The sequence below is a fragment of the Spermophilus citellus genome (genome assembly GCF_964194105.1).
Source record: "Spermophilus citellus genome assembly, chromosome: 16".
NCBI lineage: Eukaryota > Metazoa > Chordata > Mammalia > Rodentia > Sciuridae > Spermophilus > Spermophilus citellus.
In genome coordinates this window covers 12,818,351-12,842,078 of record NC_138196.1, presented here as the reverse complement: position 1 = coordinate 12,842,078, position 23,728 = coordinate 12,818,351, and the positions used below count along the sequence as shown (strand labels likewise).

The 23,728-nt window shown below is 45.9% G+C and overlaps 1 protein-coding gene across 1 annotated transcript in view; it reads left to right on the top strand.

Moving 5' to 3' along the window:
• Positions 1 to 23,728, top strand: part of LOC308635118 (solute carrier organic anion transporter family member 3A1-like) — a 301,014-nt gene that overhangs the window by 239,258 nt on the left and 38,028 nt on the right. The window contains 3 exon segments of the mRNA XM_081269364.1: positions 11,870 to 12,034; positions 17,639 to 17,837; positions 19,848 to 19,986. Coding sequence (XP_081125490.1) covers positions 11,870 to 12,034; positions 17,639 to 17,837; positions 19,848 to 19,986 — 503 coding nt within the window.

The window sequence follows — 23,728 nt, the reverse complement described above, 5'->3', positions numbered from 1 at the left end:
AGTAACTCCCCCAGGTGGAAGCCTGCCAATCCAAGGCACACTTTGCATTTCAGCTGTGCCACCGAATAGCTTTTCTTTTAAGTCCTGGCTCTGAAGGCCTCCTCCCTGATCTTGCTCTTTGAATGGCCCAGCTCTGTCCCAGGTAGCTCCCTCTGTGTCTAACACTGTTCTTTCTTCCCTAACCCATGAGTAAGCTGTGTGTTGACTGGGACTACACCTGGCATGGCCTTCTGAATCTAGGAGATACTCAGCTTTTTGCAGAATGCTTTGTGAAAGGCTGCACCTAGAGAAAGGAAGGAATTCAAGTGACAGTAATAGACAGTATTGCATCACTGTAAATGTTAAATTTCACATCGAGATTTTTAATAGGTATTGGGCTCATTTTGAAATAGACATATATAGAATTATCAGCTAGTCCCCATTACAGGTCACATCCACAGTCTTGCATTTCATTATAAGTTGTCTCTGGAACCCTCGGAAGCCTTGACAAACAGGACCTAGGACTGTTCTATAGCCATATATCTCTCCACCTTCACCCTCAAAAGCATCTGAGATGCTCCTCCTTGCTACTGTTTCTTCCTGGAATATTTTTTCCTCCTTTGGATCACTTCTGGGCTGGGCTCTGTCCTCATGTTCCTAGGAAGTCTCCTGCAGCCCCTCTATGTGCATGTCCCCATGTGCCCAGGACAAGATGAGCTGCATTTCTCTTTCGCTCACGTAGCCCCAGCAAAGCCTCTCCTACTGTGTTACCATGGTGGTCTGGCTGCTTGTCTGGATCTACCAAAAGACTGTGGGTCTCCAAGGATGAGGTTTTATTTTATCTGCTCATTTGTAGTGAGGAGCACAGTGCTTGGCATGTAGATGGCATCTACATAAAGTAACAAATGCACACTTTCTTGCTAGTGTGCACATGTGTGCTCCCACACATGTTAACAGCAGTTGAGGCTGTTTCCCCTGCACTGCCATTGAATACCCCCAGCCTGAGGAGGCATTGGTGCCATTTTACAGATAAGGGAGTTGAGGCTTAGAGATGGAAAGGAAAGACTTTTGAACTCTGGTGAAGACCCTGATGCCCGTCTTCTTAATCATGACATTGTGCTGCTTCATCTGACAATAAATGACTCTCTTAAAGAACAAGTGACACCGCCAGGTGCAAACTGACTTTTCGGCAGTCTATTAAAACTTTGGCTGTCACCTAGAATAGCACAGATATACCCTAAAGCAATGGGTCTTGCAGACAAGTCTCCAGCCTAAAAGGCAGGGAAGGACACCCTCCTGTTAACACTGGCACATCTTGAACTTCTAGCTGGATGAATGTTACTGCTCCAGAGGTCCCAAACCTGCAGGGCACAACCTGCCTTTGATCACGGAGAGACCAGAGCAGTCAAGAGCCGAGTACTCTTTAACTCCAAGTCCTTCATACTGACCTATCTGTCCAAGTTGCCTCTCTCTGTCCCAGAAAAGATACCCAATTGGGAGACAGCAAGTGGTGGCTGAATGGGTTGGGCAGGACTAGGGTGCCAGGCTCAGAGTCATGAAATTCATCATCCAGACCCCGTAATTTCTGCTACTGGGTCCCACAGCAGATGTGGTGGGGGTTGTAACTGACCTCTGTGTGACTTTCCTGGACATTGGAGCTTGGGCCGGGGAGTGGTTAAACCAAGAACCTAGGTTCCAAACAGCTGGGACTGAACCCAGGTCCCCAGACACCACTTGCAGTGTGCTCTCTGCCGTTTCCCACAGGATTCTCTAAACTGTTAATGAAATGACTAAGGAGGATAAAGGGAATCTGCCTAGGACCCAAGGCCCTTCCTGTGTGTGATAATGGTTTCTGCTTTACTTGCTTTTCTCCAAAAGAGCACATGTAGAACCCCAGCTCTAGAGGAGACTCGCGTTTAGAGAGCTGAAATGTGCCAGGGCCCAGGGCAGCCCATAACTCAGTTTGCTGATTTGGCCACGCAAATCACTGTACGGCCTGCTCCTGCCCCTGGTCTCTCCCACACTGTAGTCTGCCCCAAACCCCTCCAGTCTGTTTCCACACTGAGACCTACTCAGAAAGCACCCATACATATCACTACCTGTTGCTTAAAAAGAAAGAGGCCAAGCCCTTCGGAGGCCATTCTAGCCTCTCTCACACCTCCTGCTTGCTCCTTCCATGCCCCTCTTCCCAGCCTCCTTTTAATCTCCCGTATTCCCTGGGGCTCCATTCCTCCCAGGAACTTTGTACTTGCAAAGTCCTGGGAGGAATTCTGGAATTCTGATCCCCTCTTCAGACATCTGCTCCTCACCTCATTTGTGGAAGACATTTTCATGACCTCCTGTCAGAACTCCTTCCAAGGCTTGTCATCACTTTATCTGTAAATGTGTGCTTATTTACTTCCTCCATCATCCCAGTCAGGGCAGGGACCACGTCTGCTTTTGCTCATATCCCAGTACACAGCAGGTGCTAAATCCCTGCTATCTGATAAGCAGAGGAGCAAATGAATGGCTGGACATGCATCACCAAGCCCAGTGCAGTTTTCTGCTTTCCTTACTGCTCCCCTGCTGCCATCCCACCACCACCTTGCACTTTGGCCTGTGTGTGACCTTCCCAAGGACACGGGCATGGTCAGGGCCTCTTAGGTGCTGAGTGCCACCATCAGCCCATAAGTGACTCACCTGCATCAGGGAGGATCCATGGGACCAATTGTCGGAGCTGATTTCCCAGATAACACTGGGCTTCATGAGATCACTTGTCTATCTCTAGCAGGTGTTCCACTTGCTGGGCAAGGGACAGATTCACCCCCCATTGCAGGACTTTACTCACACCCCTGGTTTCTGTCTTTCTGCTAGGCCTCTTCCATCCCCTATCAGTTTAGCAGTCAACTTGGGCTACATTTTTCTTAATTAGGGGCTTGTGCCTTTCAGCCTATTGTTATTGTGAGGAGCCTGGTGATCTGAGAGTCCTTGTTCTGCAGGCTAAATGGCTGAGTGTTTTTTATTGCACGATTTGTCTTCAGAACTGTGCTCTCGCCTTGTGTAGATTTCCTCTGAAAATCTTCTTTCTTGATTCCGTGGTGAAGGGAACCATCTGCCCTCCCAGACACTTGGAATCCTGGGCCAGGCTGTAGAAGTTGTTGTTATAGGTCCCCAGGGACCAGGCTGGTCAGTGGCTTGATTATGTTCTTATCGGTGTTGATGGAAAGCCTGCTGGGACCCGCACCGGGGGATATGTCTGTGGATAAGCTGCTGTCTTCAAGTTATTTCATCAAAGCCACCAAGACATACATGTGTGAGGGCACCTAGCCTGATGCAGGGCATTCTCTTTGATATTCCTGGAGCATTTGTTAAATGAATGAGTAGAGGAAATAACCAGAAGGTGGTGTTTCCCAAAAGGGTTTCCTTGAAACACAAGTCCTCTAAGTTGCTCAGGGAAAAACACATCCACAGCAAAAGGAAAGTGGTTATGTGCCATGTAAGTGGGAACCCACATGCACTGTGACCCTCTTAGAGAGCCATACTTTATATTAGCCCATTCAAAGCTCTGGGGAAACCAGCTGCAAGAATACTGGCTGGCTTTGTTTTACCCCAAACTTCCCATACCTGTGTGACTACAGACCTCTCTTATTCATGTTCAACTCCAGCCACTTGGCAGAGGCAGCTGGAATGCAGACTAGAAGGTGACGTGAGGAAGGATGAACTGAGGACCTCAAAGGGAGGGCTTGCAGACCCCAAGTTTGGAGGCAGCATTGAAGCCTGATCTAGAAGGAGTAGGACCCCCAGGAGGAGAGACGAGAAGGGCTTCAGGCCAGGAGGCACAGGCAGGCAGAGGCATGTGACCGGAATATCCAAGGCGTGGACGGAAGGTACATGTCTGGTGTGGAGAAGGGGATTTAGAAAAGGTCATAGTCGAAGGCAGGCTGGGGGAGTTCCTGCAAACAGCCAAGTTCCTGGGATCTGAAGCTACTCAGTTCCTAATAAAATTGTAAGTGAATGACTGAAAGCCTTGGTGTTGACCTTCCACGGAGTCTGGACTTTGTCACGGGACCCATTGTTTGCCAGCCAGGGGTTGGAGTCAGCAACACCTGTAGAATGTCTTGCAATGCCCCGTGGGTTTTCATGCTCACTCCAGGAATGCTGGTCCTGCCAGAGGCCCAAGCAGCTGGATGTCTGAAACCCACCCAGAGAACTCTTTAGTGAAATCCCAGCTGAAAATGAATGCCAGAAGCAATGGGGGTCCTGTGAGAGGTCCCCACTGGGGACCGACAGGTCAGAGCTGTTCCCCCAGCAGTTGTATATAAGTTGGAATGGTGGAGGAACCCTTCCACAAATAAGCTGGGACACTCTATGGGCTCTGGGGCCCTCTTGGAGATGGATGGTGACATTGGCACGTTGAGCGCTCTGAGAAGGTCTGCTGTACCCAGAGCTTTAGGAAGTAACATCAGGGACCCTGGGCTTCCAGGAGGGCATTTGCCACAATTCAGGTGCTTCGCCTCACTGTCTCTTTTCCGGATGTTACCGTTTCTCTTTCCAGGAGTGAACTCCCACATCATTAGAGTTTCCATTTTCACGAGGGCTAGGTGCAGTCAGCGCTGTGCCTCTGAGGTGGGGCACCGTTTTCCCCTGGAGAAGGTTCTGAGAGGCTGGTGTGAAGTAGGGAAAGTGGCTGTTTGCTTACAAAAGACTCTTTATTCCCTTAGTCATTCTCTGTCTGCCACCTCTGCCATGGGAAGATACAATATTTGGGTCTGAATAAGATGCGGCTGCTTCCCAGGCTCCTTTCTTTATCTCTGCATCCTGTGGTGAACCTGTGCATCCTACTTCCCTCTCCAGAGGAAGGGAAGGGGCTGGGTGACACCAATTTGGAGTTGCAGCTTGCAGGAAGCCAATCATCCACAGAGGTAGATGCTCTGTTCCTGATGCTCATGGGTTTGGCTGTGTTGACTCTTTTTCTCTTGGGCCTCCCAGGTGGGATTATAGAGTTGGTGATCATAACAGAATCAATGGAATTGATGGGCTCTGGGTTGTCCTGGCCAATCCACACCCAGCGGACACTTGGCTTCCATTCTAAATGCTTGTTTACAGTGCTGTGGTTCCTTCCTCATTTGTTCACACAAACCACAACAGTTTCTGTACAAAGGAAGCCTCCCCCTCTGCCTGCTGCCTACTAAGGATTAGTGAATACCTAGTAGTTATTTCTTGCAAGCCTGCAATGAGAGGGTTCCCAGAGGCTTCCTTGACAGCCTATGCAGAGATTAGGGGACAGACTGGGTCACAATGATGGGGCTCCAGTGGGTCCAAGGCTGGGGCCAGTGTGTGGTAGTCACTTGCTTCCCCAGAACAGTTCCAGACACTGCAGGCCTCTTCTTCTACCTGGAATTTCCCCCACCCTTACCCAAGGGAATGATTTAGGCACCTCAGGAATCACCATGGGAATGAGGAAGAGAAGCACACTTTAGATTTCTGGCCCCACAGGCAAAAAAAAAATCATTTACCATGACTTTATGAGCTAATTGTTCCCACTTCTGCCATGGACCATGAACCTGTGGAATTTCCCTAATGGTTTGATCATGCATTTGTCTCTGTTAATGTGGTTTTTTTTTGTTGTTGTTGTTGTTGTTTTTAAGAGACTGGACTAGTCCTGTTCAGGACTCTGTAATTCATTCATTCATTCATTTATTGGATTATTTAATCTACCTTGCATTTATTCAGCATCTGCTCTTATGGGACATGGCACCCACGTCCAGTGATGAAGCCTCTCTGTCCCTGTTCTCAGGAGGACCTGGGCAAGGTGTTGGTGTAGTGATGGTAGCTCACACTGGGCATACAGGGCACCAACTCAGAAGCTGATAAACATTCATGCTAGATGATTTTGCTTCATTTTTCATAGGATTTACTCTACTTTGGGCTCATTTTTTTTTTTATCTCGGCCATAGTATTTTTCCACATCTTCATTATTTCTTCCTTCCTCTTTTCTTTTTGTTGTTCTCATTGTTTATGATTTAGAGGTTTTCATTTACCTCACCCCAGCTTCCTCCCCCTCTGTTTTCTTGGGTCCCATGCATTGTAAAGCGCTTTGTGGCAGCTCAGCTTGCAGAGAAACATTTTTTTGTTGATTCAAATCCCCATGAAGGTTAAGGGCATGGGCTCGAGTTCAGGCTGACATGAATTGGAATTCATCCTGCTTCAGTGCTCAGCATGGTATTCTTGGTCAAGGTGGAGTTCACAGCCTCTTAAGGAAGCATGGATTCCTCTGTCTGAAATGAAATGATAAGACTCCCTGCAGTTGTGATGATAGAAAAGCCGTAGCACAGTGCCCACCCAACACTAGCCCAGCAAGCAGCAGCTGTCATTGTTACAATTCCAGAGAAGTTGCATACACTGGCTTCAGCTCCCCTTAACAATGATGCATTGGCAGCGATGGTACTAAAGGGGAAAGTCAGGGCTGAGTTCAGGAGAGATCAAAAACGAATAGACCGAGTGGAATCTGCACTTAGTCTCCCCAGGGACCACTGTCTGAGCTATCTCTAACTCCAGGGAAGGGCAGAGGATGATGACATTTCCCTCTTCCTCTGGCCTGTTGCTTGGTCCTCTGGAGGAAGGGCATCTCTTTGGGAAGCCCTGGGCTCCCCTCATTCACACAGATGCATTCCCCCCCAGCAAGCCTGGTTTCTTCATGGCTCCAAGGCACACCACACAAACAGCGAGGAGCCCAAGGGATCACTCTCTAATTTGGCCACAGATTACTTTTATTGATGGTAATTTGGATTCTCATTGAGCTCTTACCTGTGTGCCTGAGATCTGGGGACACATGTTGTCTCTGCTCAGGTCTCATTTAATCTTTCCAGCCATCCATGGGATGGAATGATGTGCTCCAATCACAGACCTACTAAATCTTGAAGGCAGAATTCAAATTCCCATTACCTGGCTCCTTAGCCTGGATTCTCAAACCTTGTTTTCTGCCAGCTTCGTCGGTACACTATACAGCTGTTCCTTCAGGTCTCCGTTGCTTGCTTGCTTTTATTTCTCCTTCCCTCTTGTGTTTTTCCTAGTTCTCTTACTTGGACTAAGCCTCAGATCAGATAGGAAACATTTTCCTGAACCCAAGTGGGAATTTTTTTACATTATTATTATTTCTAAGAATTAAGCTGCATCTTTGATTGCCAGGAGTAGCCTGCACATTTAATCTTCAAATCAAGGGCAGCACCTCCTGGAACAACACCCTCACTGTGAGCATGTACTGAGCAGTGGTACCAGGGTTTGAGTCTGAGTTTTGCTGTGCTTCTTCTCTCACTGTGGGACTGTGCCCTGCTTCAGTTTTCTCATCTGTAAGTGGGGTGTTTCAAGGGTCCTCAAATCACAGGTTTGTTGGGAGAAGTAGGTTGTGTGTTGATGAGCCGATAGGCAAGCAGTTAGGATGCTATTTGGCATCCCAACATTACTTTCATGATGTCTTTGAATCTGCCATTCTCCCTCCTAACAGACCCACACTACATGAAGTGACAACCCTGCAGGAATGTCTTCTGAAAGCTTTCAGTAGAAATCCTGTTTTCCCTAGAGACAACTCCCCTACTGCTATTCCCAATTTTGTTCCATCCTGCTGGTGATAGCAAGGGGCTCTAGAGGAGAGCTGAAAAGCTTTCCCTGGTTGGTGGGACTGTGTAATTCACCCCCAGCTGCCACCTTCCCAGGATGACTCAGTAGGTGGGAAGAAAACGGCTGGGGGAGGCTGCAGGTGTAAAGTGGCCTGGTGTGGCCTTGGCTCACCAGTTGGCTTGTTGGATCAGCTCATTAGCCACCGCTTCCTTGGAAAGGCTTATGTGACAGGCTTAACAATCTATTTGAATGAAAAAATCTTGAAACTCTGGGTTACCCTAGGATCAAGGTCAATGAGAGCCCTTCCTCAAACTGGGGTTTTGAAAGGTAGGCTGAACCTTTGACGAGGAATCATCTTGTGAGAGTGCATCAAGTCATCACAATACAGCCAGAGACGGAGGAGGAACCTGAGAGGAAAATAGTGGGACCCAAAAAGAAGCTGCCATTTCCAGAAGCCCATGAGCTTGGTTTAAAAAAATAAAAAGTTCTTCATGCAAATAAGGCCCACTGATGCTTCTCCGGGCCTTCAGTCCAAGGCTTCTGGAACTTAATGATTTTTCACATCTAATTCAAAGAGAAATTAGTCATTCGATATTAAGACAAAAGCAGGCAGACTCCTGTCTTGACAAGAAGTTCCTCCCACGGACGAGGAATTATCTCTGGAATAATTAAAATGCTTGCTGAAGTATAAAAAACGTTCCATTAACTGGAGTTGCCTTTGTTGAGCAAGGGCCCTTCCCATCCCCAAACAAATCATGACAACTCTGATCAAGGACAAGGTGATACTGGGGCCTAAAGAGAGATCAAAACTCAGATCATCAGTCATTTCTGAGCCAGAGAATAAGAGTCTCCAATTAGAGGATCCCGGTAGTATCAGCCAGCCCTGCAGGGGTTTAATTTGTAATGGAGCATGGCTGTGGCGCTTTACTCTTCTGGAGTTCCCGACTCTGAAGGGACTGCTCCCTGACAAAGGAAATGAAGCCTACAATAAAAGCATGGTGAAAGATCATCTTCCTGGAATGTCCCCAACTTGCCCATTCGTCATTGGCAATGTTTTCAGAGTCTAGATGTCTTGATTCCAAAAGGACACAGGGCTTAAGTAACACTGTTATTATCTGCCAAAGCATATCAACAACCAGAGCCATCAGACTCCTTCATTCCAAGGCAGTGCCCCCATCACCTGATGTGTTCTGTGCTGCTCTCTCTATAGTGTGTGACGTGCCATGACATGACCACCCAGGCCCTGTCACGATGTGCCACACACATATAGCAAGTTGGCCTTCACCCAAGGGCAGAGTCTTGGCATCCAAGGGTCACTTCCACATGAAGACCTCATTGTCCTCTGCCTGGGCCCAGTGTATTCATTGTCTATATTTGTTAAATCACATTTTTAAACACCACGCAGTCAAGTTTTCTCTAAATATTGGTACACTACTTAAAAATAATATGGACTTAACAAAGGAAAGTTTCCTAACATTTAAACATAGATTTTAAAGGTAAACACTTCTAGGCATTCCTTTGAAATGGTATTTCTAAAAAGTCAGATTATCATTCATATTTAAAACCCTATAAAGAACAGTCAAAGCAGAGACATAAAGACCACACTTGAAAGGAAGCAGGATCTAGGAGAATGCATACTAAGGGTTTAAAGATGTTTACTTCCCATCTACGTTCTTATTCATGCCCTTTTAAAAGTTTTTATTTTCATATGTGCATTTATTTGAGATTGCCTTCCTAAGTCTTCAGTAATTTTGTAAGAAACAAAGAAACCACTACAGATGAGCCAAGGCCACCAGCTGTGGTGGCTTCTCATTTGGAACATAGAATCAACTGCTCAGCCCAAGGCAATTCTGAGCTTCCAATCATCTGGCTCCACCCACTTTCATAACTAAATCCCTTTTCTTGTGTCAAAGGATCCTTAAATCCCCACCTTTTATAGAGATTTTCATTTTGGAACCTTGGTATCTTTCGTAGGGATGATACATTTCCAGTTTTGTGTATCTGCCAGTTCCTGACCCATTGTTCTGTCATTTTGATTTATTAAGCTTGTCTGTTAACATTATTAAAAACTTATGTGTCTCCTATTATTATTTTATTCTAATTAGTTGGGCCATTTAGAGGTTTCATCTCCTAGGAGATGTGATTGAGCCTTTGTAATTAGCTCTCTTCTTTAGGACAGCGGCCTAATCCATCACCTTGGAATGCAGCGTTGGGCTCTCTGCCCACCTGTTTATTTCCTAGGCCACAGGCACTGGTTGAATTTGCCAAGTCTTAGTACAGTACCTGCCTCAGCTGAGACTGTGTCTGATCTTCCCCGTGTACACTACGTGTCACATATCCCCTACTGTTGTTGTTCTATTCTAGCAGAACAGAGTCCCCTGACTTCAGTCACTGGCACAGCACCTTTATAACATTTGTCTTACCTATGTACCACTTATACCATTACTTATTATTATTTACCTAAGGCTGTTTGTTATCATTGTTGACATGAGCTTTGTCTTTAAATAGCTTTAAATCCATTTACTTGTTTTAACCTGGAATCACCTTGAGCCATAACATTTGACACATCAACCATAATTCATTTAACTGTTTTGTACTTAGAGTCGGCCTTCTGTGTGTATGGGTTCTGCATCCACAGATCCAACCTACTGCAGGTTGAAAACATTCACTAAAAAGTTGCATCTGTACTGAACATATAGAGGCTTCTTTTCTGATCATTATTCCCTACACAATATAGTACAACAACTGTTTACATAGCATTTATGTTGAAATAATAGCATGAGTGATCAAGATGACTTAAAGTATAGGGGAGAATGTGCCTGAGTTATATGCAAATACTATGCCATTTTATATAAGGGACTTGAGCATGCACAGATTTTGATATCTGAGGGGAATTCTGTCCTTAGCTCCTGCAGATACAGAGGGACAGCATCCCATATGAAGATAAAGGCGTAAATGTTGAAGTGACAGTGTTGTCCTACTAACTCAGAGCCCTCTTGTATGCTGCCAGGATATATCATTACTCTGTATATGAGGAAAACTAGCTGCAGACCATGTGCCAAGGACTCTAATTGCTGGAAACGTCCAAGAGATGTGCTTGTTTTCAAAGAACTTAAAAAAAAAAAAAAACCTCTCATTCTTAAAATCACCAATGTAAAAGAGAACCTTTGTGGCTTAACAACCACATACTTTAAGGTAAATAGGGTACAATAAATAAGATTGAAAGACATGTCCTCAGCGCTACTGGCTCCCTATGGTGGTAAAGAGATGAACAACTTTCACCCACCTCCCGCTCTCCTAGGAGCCCTGAGCACTAGGAAATAGGCAGAGGGGTCTTCCAAGTTAGACTGGATGATAGGAAATGATGCCAGAGGAAGAGGGTGCATATGCAGCAACAGTTTGGGGTCAGAGTATTGTAGTAGATGAGCCCCAAGCACATGGACTTGAGTGGGGAGAACCTGGGTGCAGGTGAGAACAATAGCAAGAGCCAGAGGGCTGGGATGGGGGGAGGGAAGGGCATGCATAGGGACATGATCAGATCACTGTGGGGCAGACACTAGCCAGGACACAGTATGGATTTCATCCACCACAGGGTTTTGAGCAGGAAAATTATCTGAGCTGATCTCACCAGCTACCACATAGGTAGTGATTATATCAAGAGTGATACCCAGGACTCTATAGTCAGATCGCTCTTTTGGACCCCCAAGTGAGAAGTGATAGAAGCTTTTAACTAGGGGAGGCATCAAAGAAGTGTTGGATTTGGCTTCTGTTTTGTAGAAAACTAGGATTTCATTTCTTTTTTGCAGCTGTTAAGATTAAATACATTGACACTTGTATAAAGTATAGTAATACTTTATAGTATTACTATATTCAAATAGGCATGTTGATATAAATGTGTTAACATATACATAATTTAAAATATGTGCATTATAGTTTCCCTTTGGACAAACAAACTCCTCTTTTGCAGATGGAGGTAGAAGAAATATCTTGTGTTTGCTTAAAAACTATTTTAGTGTTTCTTCCTTATTTCTTACAGTGAACTATAAGAAGAGGCATAGTGTAGTCTGCTACTTTGGTAGAAGATATTTAATTGGCAGAATATCAGGGTATGATTTGAAGTGAGAGTCTTCTCAATTATAGATGGCCTATAAGATACAGGTTTTGACCTGAGCAACCAGGTACCACCTGATGCTATGATAGAGATGGTCAAGAAGGAGCCTGTGGAGCAGGAAGTCCTAAGATGGGAGCTCTGTATGTGTGACCTTGACCTTCTGCTTTCTCTCACTCCCTGCAGTGATCCCTAACGTCACCAAGCACCTGCTCTCTAACCCTGTGTTCACCTGCATCATCCTGGATGCCTGCATGGAGATCGCGGTGGTGGCTGATTTTGCTGCCTTCCTGGGGAAGTACCTGGAGCAGCAGTTTAACCTCACCACTTCTTCTGCCAACCAGCTGCTTGGTGAGTGTGCCCGCAGCCCCATCTCCTCCAGTCCTATACATACTGCTCCAAGAATTTACTGAGACTCCATGAAGAGCCCAGCACTGGGCTAGGCCTATAGCAGCCCAGTATGCATGTGGTGTCAGCACACAAGGAACTTCCAGGTTCGTTTTCAGTATAATATTTACCTTCCAGATGCAATTACTAAGATACCTAATAATGAAGGACAAAAATATAAATGTACATAGGAGGCCAAGAAGCAGATAGATTGGTATGAACTAGGAAAATATGAGGAAGATCTGATGAAGGAAGAAAGATGAATCTTGAAAGGTTAGCAGGTTTTCATAGAGAACAAGAATATTCTTGGCAGCATGAAACCCTCAGTTAACAAAAAGAGAGCTTAGAAGGCATGCCTGTACCCATGCCAGACCCATGGCAGACATAACTAACAGATCATAGCACTTCTTCCCAAGATCAGACATAGCTTTATCATCCTTTCAGGGCAAACTCCAGGCATTGACTCCAAGTTGTTTGGAGTTGGCTTACTAAGAAAACCAACTTGCCTTTGTAAGATGCAGTATTACTTATGCAGGGTGAGAAATATGATCCCACAGCATGTCTTAGCTTGATTTTCATTTTGTGGAAATTTATTCTTTCCTACTTCAAATGACCAGGAAGCTACAGTAGTTGAATTGATTAGCTTAGATGTCAATTAGTATTGGATGGAACAGAGACACAGAAGATGAGGGTGAGGGAAGAGTCAACCATGCGTTTGTGATGTGGACAGTCCTTGGCATCATTTGTGAAGACTGGAAACAGCAGGGGAGAATCAGATCTGTGGGGAGCATTACATATTTGGTCTTGGAGACGCTGGGTATGAGACATCGAGGTATGTCTAAGTGGAGGTTCTATATTTGGTTGGGGGCTCAAGAAAGGGATCTGGTTTAGTAACAGAGAATTATAGCAATACAATAGTATGTATTACATAGTAAAATTTAGTGTGGATGGCAGTTGAGGACATGAGAGTTGGATTTATATAGGGGAAACATGGAGAACTGCGAAAGAAATGGTGAAACCCCAACCTGAAGAATCTGTAGAGAAGTTTAAGGGACAGCATCCAAAAGAAATCCAGAGGGATTTCTTGTGGATCATGGGAGTTGAGGGAGAAATGATTTCAGTAAAGAAGCAAGATGGAGCCCAAATAAATGTCTCTGTGGGTGGGCTTTAACAATAAGGACATCTCATAGCCTGTGGCAGAGCTGTGTCCATGATGTGACAAAGGTGGAGCCCATCCTGTAGGGTGGAGAGCAGCCTAGGAGAGGGGATTCAGGGTATTGGAGTAGAGAGCAGAGTGGGTGTGGCTAGGACAGGAGAAACTGCAGCAGGGCTCTTGCAGAAGAGAAAAGGAAACTGGGTAGACATCCCTTGACAAGAGCCCTTGTATTCCCCTGCAAGGACAGAAGAAGGACATGTGACTGAGGTTACTGAGAATGTATCAGTATAGCCAAGCATTGGAGGGGACTGTAGCCCCATGGCTTTTATTGTCTCTATTAAGTAGGAGTCAACATCTGTTAAGAGGAAAGGAAAGGTAAAGTCCTCTCATCTTCTCCCTTAAAATCTCCTGTCACTTCCTGAAATTGCCATAAACATGCAAAGGTGCTAACCATCGTGAGTTATAAGGGAAATGCATATTAGAACCATAAGGAGATGATTTGACACACCCAGCAGACTGATGGTGCCAAGTGTTGGTGAGGATGCAGAGCAACTGGAATTCTCTTGTCCTGCAGGTGTGAGTGCAAGGTGGCACTGCCACTTTGGAAATCTTTCTGGCGATACCTATTAAAGCTAAACATATGCCTGCACAGTGATCCATCGGTTTTGTTCCTGGGCTTCAGTCCAGCAGGAATGAGTGTTTAGGTCCACTCATTTATATATGCATACAGAACAATGTTCGAGCAGCTTTATGCATAATAACTCTGAACTGGAAACAGCCCAAATGTCTGTCAACAGCAGAATGGGTAAATAAATTATAGACTGTTCATCCAGTGGACTGCTACACAGCACGCGAGAGAAAGACGTTTGATATAGGCATCCATGGAGATGAAACTCGGAGTTGAAAGACGTCAGACACAAAAGGAGAACATATTTATAGGAATTAAAAAGAGGAATAGTTAATTAAGTTGAGAGAAGCCAAAATAATGGTGACCCTTGCAGGAAACTAACTAGGAAAGGCTGCTAGAAATATCCTCAGTTTGATCTGAGGGGTGGTTATAGAGGGTCTCAGGTACAGAAGTTCATCAGGCTGCTGATAAGCTTTGTGCAATCCACAGGACATAATATGTCTGGATTAAAAAAATAAAATAGACCACAGTGATGTGGCTGGATCACCCTCATCTGCCAGGAATCTGCTAAAGGAACACAACCTTATTTTTCTTCATTTTTACTGATAACTCTACCACGCACTGTTTCCTAAGTTTTGCTTCCACTTTAATTTTAGCAAAATGCAGTCACCCTTTTAATACCTGCCTGACAGAGAGAAGGTAAAATATACCTCTTTATAATTGAAGTTATACCTCCTTTATTATCTCCAAGATCTCTCAGGTTTAGCCCTCCAGCACCCGAAGAGTTTATCTCCTATCTACTGATTTCTTTGCTGCTATTCCTTGTGTTTTGATTACATTGCACAGTTGCTTCGACTTTGGGAATGTATCCTCTTTTAGAACAGATGCCTAAGTTTTCTATCGACAAACGAATCGATAGACTTCAGGGCAGAAGGTCAAAAAAACAATTTCACCTCCTTGCGCCTGTTTGTCTCCCAGTGATTCTACCGGTTAGAGCATTTTTTTGCAGGGGCACTTCTCCTGCACCCAGCAATCAGGCAGCCAGCACACAGGCCCTCTCCCTGTACCCTGCCCCTGGCATCACTCCAGCCCTGGCATTACCAGGAGAGCCAGCTGCAGGAGGAGCTGGCAGGAGGCACTTAGGGAGGCTCATTTAGGGAAATGTTCTATAGGCGGCTCCCGCAAACCTGGAAGATGGGGCCCATGCATTTATCCCAGCATATTCAAGGCAGGGCTCTGGGCCACCCACAAAGTCATCCTCAAGGAGGGGCAGAGTTCAGAGAAGAGAAGCATGTATGATTGAGGGACTGATGGCATTGATTTATGAGTGAAGATAAAAAGGGCTTAATCTGCATAAGTTAACGTAATGAGGATGGAGTTTTGGTGGGGAAGTTCTGCTAGCTGCCTGGAGTGTTAAAGGCATGCGCACGCATCAGGGAGGGAGAGGGGAGGCTGATGATGGCTTGAAGAAAAGGTGCTAGAAGCAGGTTGCCATGGTTACCATCATCACCAGGTGACACCCCCATGGTCTCTGCTAGAGAAATGAGACAAAACCTAGGCCACTCTCTGGGCGTGGGCACATTGTCACTGATGCTCCTCACACAGATCCAAGCTTCTTACTAACTCACACATTCTGACAATGGTACTTGAGTGTCCATCCTTGTGGGGCACTGTGTTAAGGCACTGGAGATCCAGGTGGTACTGGGAAGAACGAAAAATGTTCTAGACCTCCAAAAAGATCTAATTCTTTTTTAAAAATATTTATTCTTTAGGTGTAGTTGGACCTTTACTTTATTTACTTAGTTTTATGTGGTGCTGAGGATTGAACCCAGGGCCTCGCATGTGCCAGGTGAGTGCTCTACCGCTGAGCTACAACCCCAGCCCCAAAGATAAGAAGAAATAAGAAAACCAAAAATATATGAAACAACTTTAGACAGCAGGGAGAAGGATAAAAACTGTAAATAGAATTGGGTGGGAATAAAGTATCCCATGGTCAGGAGCAGGGTCCAGTCTAGAGAAGGTGATCTAAGCAAGCTGTTCTGAAGAGGACAGGTCCAGCTGAGGAAAGACACAGACAAGAGTGTCCAAGGAGGGGGAAATGCAAGTACAAAGACTGGGAGACCTGAGCTCTTCAGCTCTTTCCAGGGAGAGAATGGAGGGAGAGTGGGCGTGATTGGGACTGGGATAGAGGCACACCAGACCACCTCAGGAAGATCATTTCTATATTAAGGGAGGGACACCAAGCACTGAGATGTCAAAAGCAGCAGATGACGGAGAGATATGTGTTTGTTTTAAGTATGGCTTGTGCTATTTTCTTGCCGAGCTAAGCCTCTCTGATTATATTTTCTTACCCTAATATTAAAATTAATTTGCATTCCCTTAGCACATACCAGCTGGTTGATGTAGTCGATTGACCTAGAGGTCTGTTGATTGGCAAGGAGGAGGCAGCTTGAACTGGAAAATTGGCCGTGCATAATCTACGCGGTGGATAAATGACACATAGTAATTTAAAGCTGAACTGTAGATGAAATGAATCAGAATAGAGCAGAACCAAACAGGAGATTGGAACTCTGGATCCTTTGGTCCTCCTAAAATTCCATGGGTCCCTGAGAATCAGAAAAAAACAGGCTTAGGTCCTGTGCCTTTGCAGATAACTTTGTGTATAAGAGAGAGGAAAGGAAAAAAAAATATTCACCAATTACTCACCAAGAGCTACAAGACATATTGATTTGATTTGTAAGGGTCCAGCGAAACGTCGGAGAAAGAGACCACGAGACTAGCTTCATGCAATGGCAAGGGGGATTTATTGGATCCATTCCAGCGCGCTGGGACTCCATGCTCACTCAAGAAGGGAGAGCAGCCCGGAGCCCAGAGCAGAGGTCAAGCAGAGCTTAAGTACACTTTTTGGAGAGGGTGGGGGGCTTTGCATACATCAGAACAAATCATCATGAGGCGCGGGAAAATTGAACAACAACTCTGATACATGATTAGTCCATTCATTGGCGGGAACAGGCTGGGCAGGGGTGATTGGTCACTTCTAAACTGGGTACACATTCAAACTGATTGGTTCGGGCATTGTGACAAAGCTGCACAGGGCCCTAGGCTGAATGGCCAGTAGGGCGTTGTCTTAACTATCTTAGGAATCTGGGTGTAACAGAGGAACTTAATAGTACCTAATCTTTTACATTTCAATTCAAGATTTCCAGCTTAGAAACTTTACCCTTTCAGATTGATGCCACTTTCTAAAGAGTTGCAGAGCTGGTTAAAAGACTGTCTCTGCAGACTGATGAGTTCTGTGACCTTTGGGTCACGAAGCCTCTGCACTCTCATGCAGCCCTCCCTCATCACCTGATTTGAAGAGGAAGATCTCCTAATCATCCTAAATCCACTTTTCACATCAACACACAGAGAGAGCATCACTGCTCCTTAGTATTTATTGTGTTGAAATGCACATCTGTGTTCCCCAATCTATCTGACTTGTCTCTTGGTCGTCCCCATAGTAGCTAGCATGTGATTCCCATGATGGTGCCCACTTGGCATGACACGTACTTTCAGATTCATGATAACTGAGTTTTCCATGTCCATCTCCCTCTATTTTCCATGAGCTCTCTGGGTAGAAATGGGCCCCTTCATAAAGATTTGGGATACTACCAAGGCAGCGACAAAACAGTCTGGTCACAGGTGATTTGCAGGGCTCAGCCTTGGACCTGCTGTTCATCCTCTGTATGGACTGGCCTGTCCTTCCCAGTTCATCATGGTCCCCGCCACTCTGTGTTCCTTGCAGGGATGACTGCAATTCCGTGCGCCTGTCTGGGAATCTTCCTGGGTGGTCTCCTGGTGAAGAAGCTCAGCCTATCCGCCCTGGGAGCTATTCGGATGGCCATGCTTGTCAACCTGGTGTCCACGGCTTGCTACGTCTCCTTCCTCTTCCTGGGCTGTGACACGGGCCCTGTGGCTGGGGTTACTGTTCCCTATGGAAACACGTGAGTATAAGAAATGTTGGTTCCACCCTGCCTGCTGCAGACCCAGGGCTCTCTTTCCACCATAATTCAATGGAGTCAGCTTGGTCCCTAGTGACCATGAGCAGAAAAATAAGGACACCTCTGCATCTTACTTCCCAGATAAAGGATCACTGTGTCCCTCTGGGTTAAGAGGGCAGACTGTTCCACCAATAGCCAGGAGAGCCCCAGGGAGAAAAGCAGTCATTCACTCTACAGAGTACTCAATTATTTCTGGCATTTGACTTTTAAGAATGTGAAGATAGAAAATATAATATACATTTTATTTCAAAATTGAACTGAAAATGAAAGATAGAATTGATTTCAATAATTCTTTAAACTATCAGGAGCTATCATTCGGCTGTAATTATAGTAATCACAGGGTCTGGCCCCTGGTAGGTATTTAGAAATATCAGAGAGAGGCAGGAAAGAGAGAGAGAATGAGAATGGGCAGGAAGTTATCTAGTTCTTATGGGGCCACTTTCCTTATAGTCTAGTTAATATCCCTGGCTTTGGACCAGAATCCCATCAGGATCACCCTTTGAGGGAATGATGAACAGTTCTTAACTTAAATATTTGGTATCAACATCTGTCCCCTTCCTACATGGGACTCTGAGGCTGCCATGGGTGGCCGACAGGTCTTGGTGCCTTTCTCTCCACAGCCAGACTCCTCTCCCAGGCAAGCCACCAGGCCCTTTCCTGTAGTTAAACCAGAAGATGCAGTAGATCAGGGCTTATCTTGAATCCCAAAAGGGTGAGGAAGAGAAATGGGAGGAGAGAGCAGAGGTAGCTAGCCATAGATAATTGCAGAGTCTAGGCACCATGCTTCCCCTCCGCCCCTTTGCCATCACCACCAGGTGGCCTCTTCCAACCCCTCTGTAGCCCCCAGCTCCTTCCTGTACAAAAATGTACTTTCTGGTTTGCATTTGCTATGAGTAACAGCCCTTTCGGTGGATAGCTCAATGTGCAAGTAGATTTCGGTGATTACAAGCTCCAGGTCTTATTCTAATGACATTATCCTTGTGTTTAAAAAAAAAAAGTGAAAACTTGTGGTCACACTGCCTCAGTCCTAATCCCTCCTTTCCCATTTATGTACATTTCATCAAATGACTTAACCTGGCTGTGCCTCAGTTTCCTTCTCTCTAAAGCCTGTGGGGGTTACACTGAGAATAAGTGAAATCATACATGGGACACCTTCAGCAGAGCATGACACAAAAACTCAAATAGCACCACCATCATCTTCAGTGTTCTGATGTGCTCTGAGCCTTGGGACAGAACTGAAAGTAATGGGGCTGAAGAAAAGACACTTCCTCTCTTAAGGGTCTGAAAAGACGCAACCCGCTCTCCCTTTTTTCTCTTTCTTCAGAGTACTTGCTCTGGATAACTGTGCCATTAATGAAACAAAGGAAAATTAAAATATCTTAGTGTTATTTTCCCTGGGATATTCTGTCCAGCAGACAGACAATAATTTTTGAAGCCAGTCTAGTTGTAGCAGTGTTGGTGGAGACTTCCTTTCTGCTGGGGAAGAACAAAACAGAGATGAGGACCAACCCAAAGGGCTAAAAGAAGTTAAATGTCTAGCTGTGCAGACATCATTATTGTTCTGGGAAGGGGGTGAGCTAAGGCTGCTGTAATCAGGAGAGGTATATTGTGGACGGTGTAGCCCTGAGCTGAGCCCCAGCTGCCACCAGCCCATGGGCACATGTGATGGGAATGATTTTCTCCTCCTGGCTTCCTGAGAGGAGCTGGAGCTGGACTCTGCTGCCACCCAGCCAGATGCCCATCCTGCACCCTGTGTAGCTCTCAACAGTGGTTCTGGGCTGGTCCTTGCAGGACAAGAAGGGCTAGATGGGAAGAGGAAGAGGATGCAGATGCCAGGGGAAACTTCCATAAGCAAGAGTGACTCACACAGCAGTGGGCAGACCCTGTCAGTGGGGGCATCCTGTCACAAATCGACTTGTTGTGAATGGGTGCCATTTGTCCTCTCTCTTGCAGCTCAGCTTGTGGCTCTGCCCTGGACCCCTATTCACCCTGCAATAAGAACTGCGAATGCCAAACCGACTCCTTCACTCCAGTGTGTGGGGCAGACGGCATCACCTACCTGTCGGCCTGCTTTGCGGGCTGCAACAGCACGGTAAGGGAGAGCTCCTGATGGAGGGGAGAGGGCAGGGGCTCAGAGAGCCAGAGGAGCTTCCTATCCGAGATCAGGGATGGGAGCAGGTGTTCCACATATGCTGTTCTCCTTTACTGTGGCTTTTTCTGAGCCTCTGCCCTGCTGTAGTGAAGGATCCTCCATCAGAAGGATGAGAAGAGAAACCAGCTCTCAGACCTTCTTGCTAACTCAAGTGGGTTTCCAAGACGCTTCACAGAGCACCTGAGAGTAAGACTTCAAAGCAAGCCGTGCATTTCAAAGCCAGAAGAAGAAACTGTGGCTTGCGGCCCTGGCAAAGGGAGTCAGTGAAATAGGCTGTCTGCAGATGTAGTGAGCTCTCCATCACCAGAAGTATGTAAAGAAAGACCCGAAAAACATTTGTCAGGGAAAACCTCTTCCAGACCTGACTTTAGTTCAACCTCTTCTCCACTTAAGTTTCTTTTGCCTTTTTCTTCCCGATTAGATGTTTCGTACCTTTTCTGTCTTCCCACCAGTTTTTCTTTTTTTCTTTTTCCTTCTCAGTGTGAATCTAACAGTTGGCTGTCAGCCTGAAGACTTCCACATTCACTGCACTAAAACACGATATGCTATGTGACTGGCCACACAGTCGTGTTGATCCCATCTTCCAGATGTCTCTGGCATCTGCCCTTCTGTACCCACATGCTGTCCGGGTGCAGGCCCTTCACATGTCTTGCTTGGACCGCGTGGACTCCCAGGATGGCCTCCTCTGCTCTGTCTTATACACTGTGGCTGGAAGGATTTTTCTCAGCCTGCAGATGAGTTTTCAAAGTGCTCTATTCTGTCAGGGCTGGGCACTGAGCCTGGTTCTTATGTGTCTCCCCGAAGGGATTCTGCACTTCCCTTCTGTTTGTGATACTCGGCTTTCTCCATACAACATTTTTTGTACTTCTCCTCTAGTTGGACAACTCCTACTTGCCCCTCAATACCCTATTCAAATCCCCCTCTTTAGAGACAGCCCCTTTTCTCTTTGGAGTTCTCATCTTGTGGCACCTGTTCTTTCCTGGAGGCTCTTCTGCAGTGATATACTAGAAGTGCCATTGTCTCTGATCTTTAGGTTCCTTGAGAAGGGCCATCATCACCCAGGTGTGCATTGGAAATGCCTATACAATGCACAGGTGGTGAGGAAAACACGAAGGCCAAGTGGCTGCTTTTGCAGAACTCGGAGCTGAAATCACTCCTTCCCTCCCCCTCCCACATCCTGTGTCTTCCAAGAGCAGAAATCTCTCCCAAAGAAGAAAAATGGATCATTTATTTTCATTTTCAAAGATTCTGTTTCTTCCTTGCTTTTAACATTTAGATTCCTGGCCAGCTATTAACATTTTCTATAGAGAAAATAAATCACCATGGGGTGGGGGCTGCGGGGGTCGGGGGAGGAACTGATTTTTAAATTAGATGACAAAGCATTTTCTTTATATGACTGGAAATAAGTATTAAAAAAGGATCAGGGCCTTGAGAATGGTTAAAGTAAAAACACAAGCTATTATTTTTCATAGCAACAATTTCATTAACATTTTAATATCCAAAGAGTTCTATTATAAATCAGCATCAGTTATTGTCCTTTTTAAAGAATTAAATCGACTCAGTGTAGCCTGAGACCAAACAAGTCTTTATTTCAGGGACCGCACTCACCAAAAATCGTCTTAAAAGTTGTGTTTGCCCTGATCTTGCATGGACAAGAGGATTATTGAGTAAAAGCCTCACCGGGACCATGGCTGCTTCCAGCTGCTGAAACAGCAGAGCTGTGGAATGCAATTAGGAGATGGCAGGCTCCTCTGCTCACCTCTGGACATGTCATTTATTCCCCAGACACTTGCCTTTCATTCACGTTTTTGGAGGCCTCCCACTGTCTGCTGTGCAAGGCAGGGAGCTGGTTTCTAGGCAATTGCAAGGTGAGGAAAATACCAGGTCCCCGGGCTGGGGTGGCAGTCAGGGCACCCTTTCCCCCTCATGGAGACACATCTCTACATGCCTTGGCTTCCAACGGGTGGATGAGGGATTTGGGGGACACAGAGCTATGTTTCTCCTGGAAAGGGGTCCTTGCCATAGTCTTGCCTTAAAAATAATCACAATCATAAAACTTTCCATAGTGGCTGGCTTCATAGGCAGACTGTTCCAGGCCAGGTAACAGGGCCTTTCATGTGTCACTCATGGCCCATGGCAGCTTGGCCCAGAGTCAAAGGAATCTCAGGATGACATCCAAAAATGAGCAAAAAGCAATTTGAATCTTTTAAATCTCAGCTGCAGTATTTTGAAAAAATGCCCAAAGTGGTAGATTATATTCCTGGTACATTAGCTCTTATCTTCTCCCCCTCCCTCCCCTCCTTTTTCTTTCTTGGTTTCTGAGCTCTTAAGGAGACTCCTCTGTAAGAGAAAGGCTTCCTGGTCTCCCATACCCCTTGGCCCTTTCCACATTGGTTCTCTCACTGTCCCCTAGGAGGTCTCCACTTTTCCGGGGGTGGACCCAGCCACACTCCCCTAGATTTCATTAGTCCTTGTCCCCAGCCCTCCATCCTGTCTATGTGATTTCATTCATTCCCACCTTGGGAAGTCTGACTCCTTTTTTAGTTTCTTCCTATATATGAGGCCAGTCACCCACCAAGATCACACACTAGAAAGTGGTAGAATACAGTTTTCTCCATGCCACACCTGGTGTCTTTCTCTGCATTCTGGGACTCCCCCCTTTTAGGATCCTCTTCTTTATTCTTCCTTAAAACAACCTCTTCATACATGCTGTCCACAATCAGGGCAGTCAGCCTCCACCTGGCCCTGGCTACTCTTTCAGGCTTAACCTCCCTTCTGCCTTTTAAAGAAGCACTTGCTAAGTGGAACTGCTTCAAGCCCCCCACACACACCACGCTCTCCCTTTCCCCCAGGATCTTTGCATGTGCTATTCCTTACACCCACAGGAATCCTCCCTGTCTGGGCCCTGTTTTATTCACTGGGGCTTGTCCTCTGCCAGGACACCTCCTACCTCATCATCTTTTCCAAGTCTGTGTTGGTGCTCTTGCTGCTGACTGTCCCTATACCTGTTCTCACCTTGCAAGGCTCCTACCCCACCTGTCCTACAGGCTGATTTGCTGCAATGTATCCCTCACTAAGCTCCAAGAATGGGGACTCTGTTGTGGACCCTTGCATTCCTAGTACCAGCAGCCCTCTGGACCAAGGTCTCAGACTTCCTAACTGTCCAGCTGGAGCCCCATGCTGACCTGAGAGAGGTGACAGGTGACAACAACACTGTACACAGCCCGAAGGCAGGTGGATTGGATGGTACCAGTGTCCAGACTAACAGCTTTATCCTTTCTCATTTCTTCCCACCTTATAGCTTCCATCAAGACTTGTTAAGAATTTCCCATAAGGGGAATAGCTGGGTCAAATGGTGGTTCCATTCCCAGCTTTCCAAGAAATCTCCATACTGCTTTCCAAATTGGCTGCACCAATTTGCAGTCCCACCAACAATGTACAAGTGTACCCTTTTCCCCACATCCTCGCCAGCACTTGTTGTTGTTGTTTGACTTCATAATGGCTGCCAATCTTACTGGAGTGAGATGATATCTTAGGGTGGTTTTGATTTGCATTTCTCTGATTGCTAGAGATGGTGAGCATTTTTTCATGTACTTGTTGATTGATTGTATGTCCTCCTCTGAGAAGTGTCTGTTTAGGTCCTTGGCCCATTTGTTGATTGGATTATTTGTTATCTTATTGT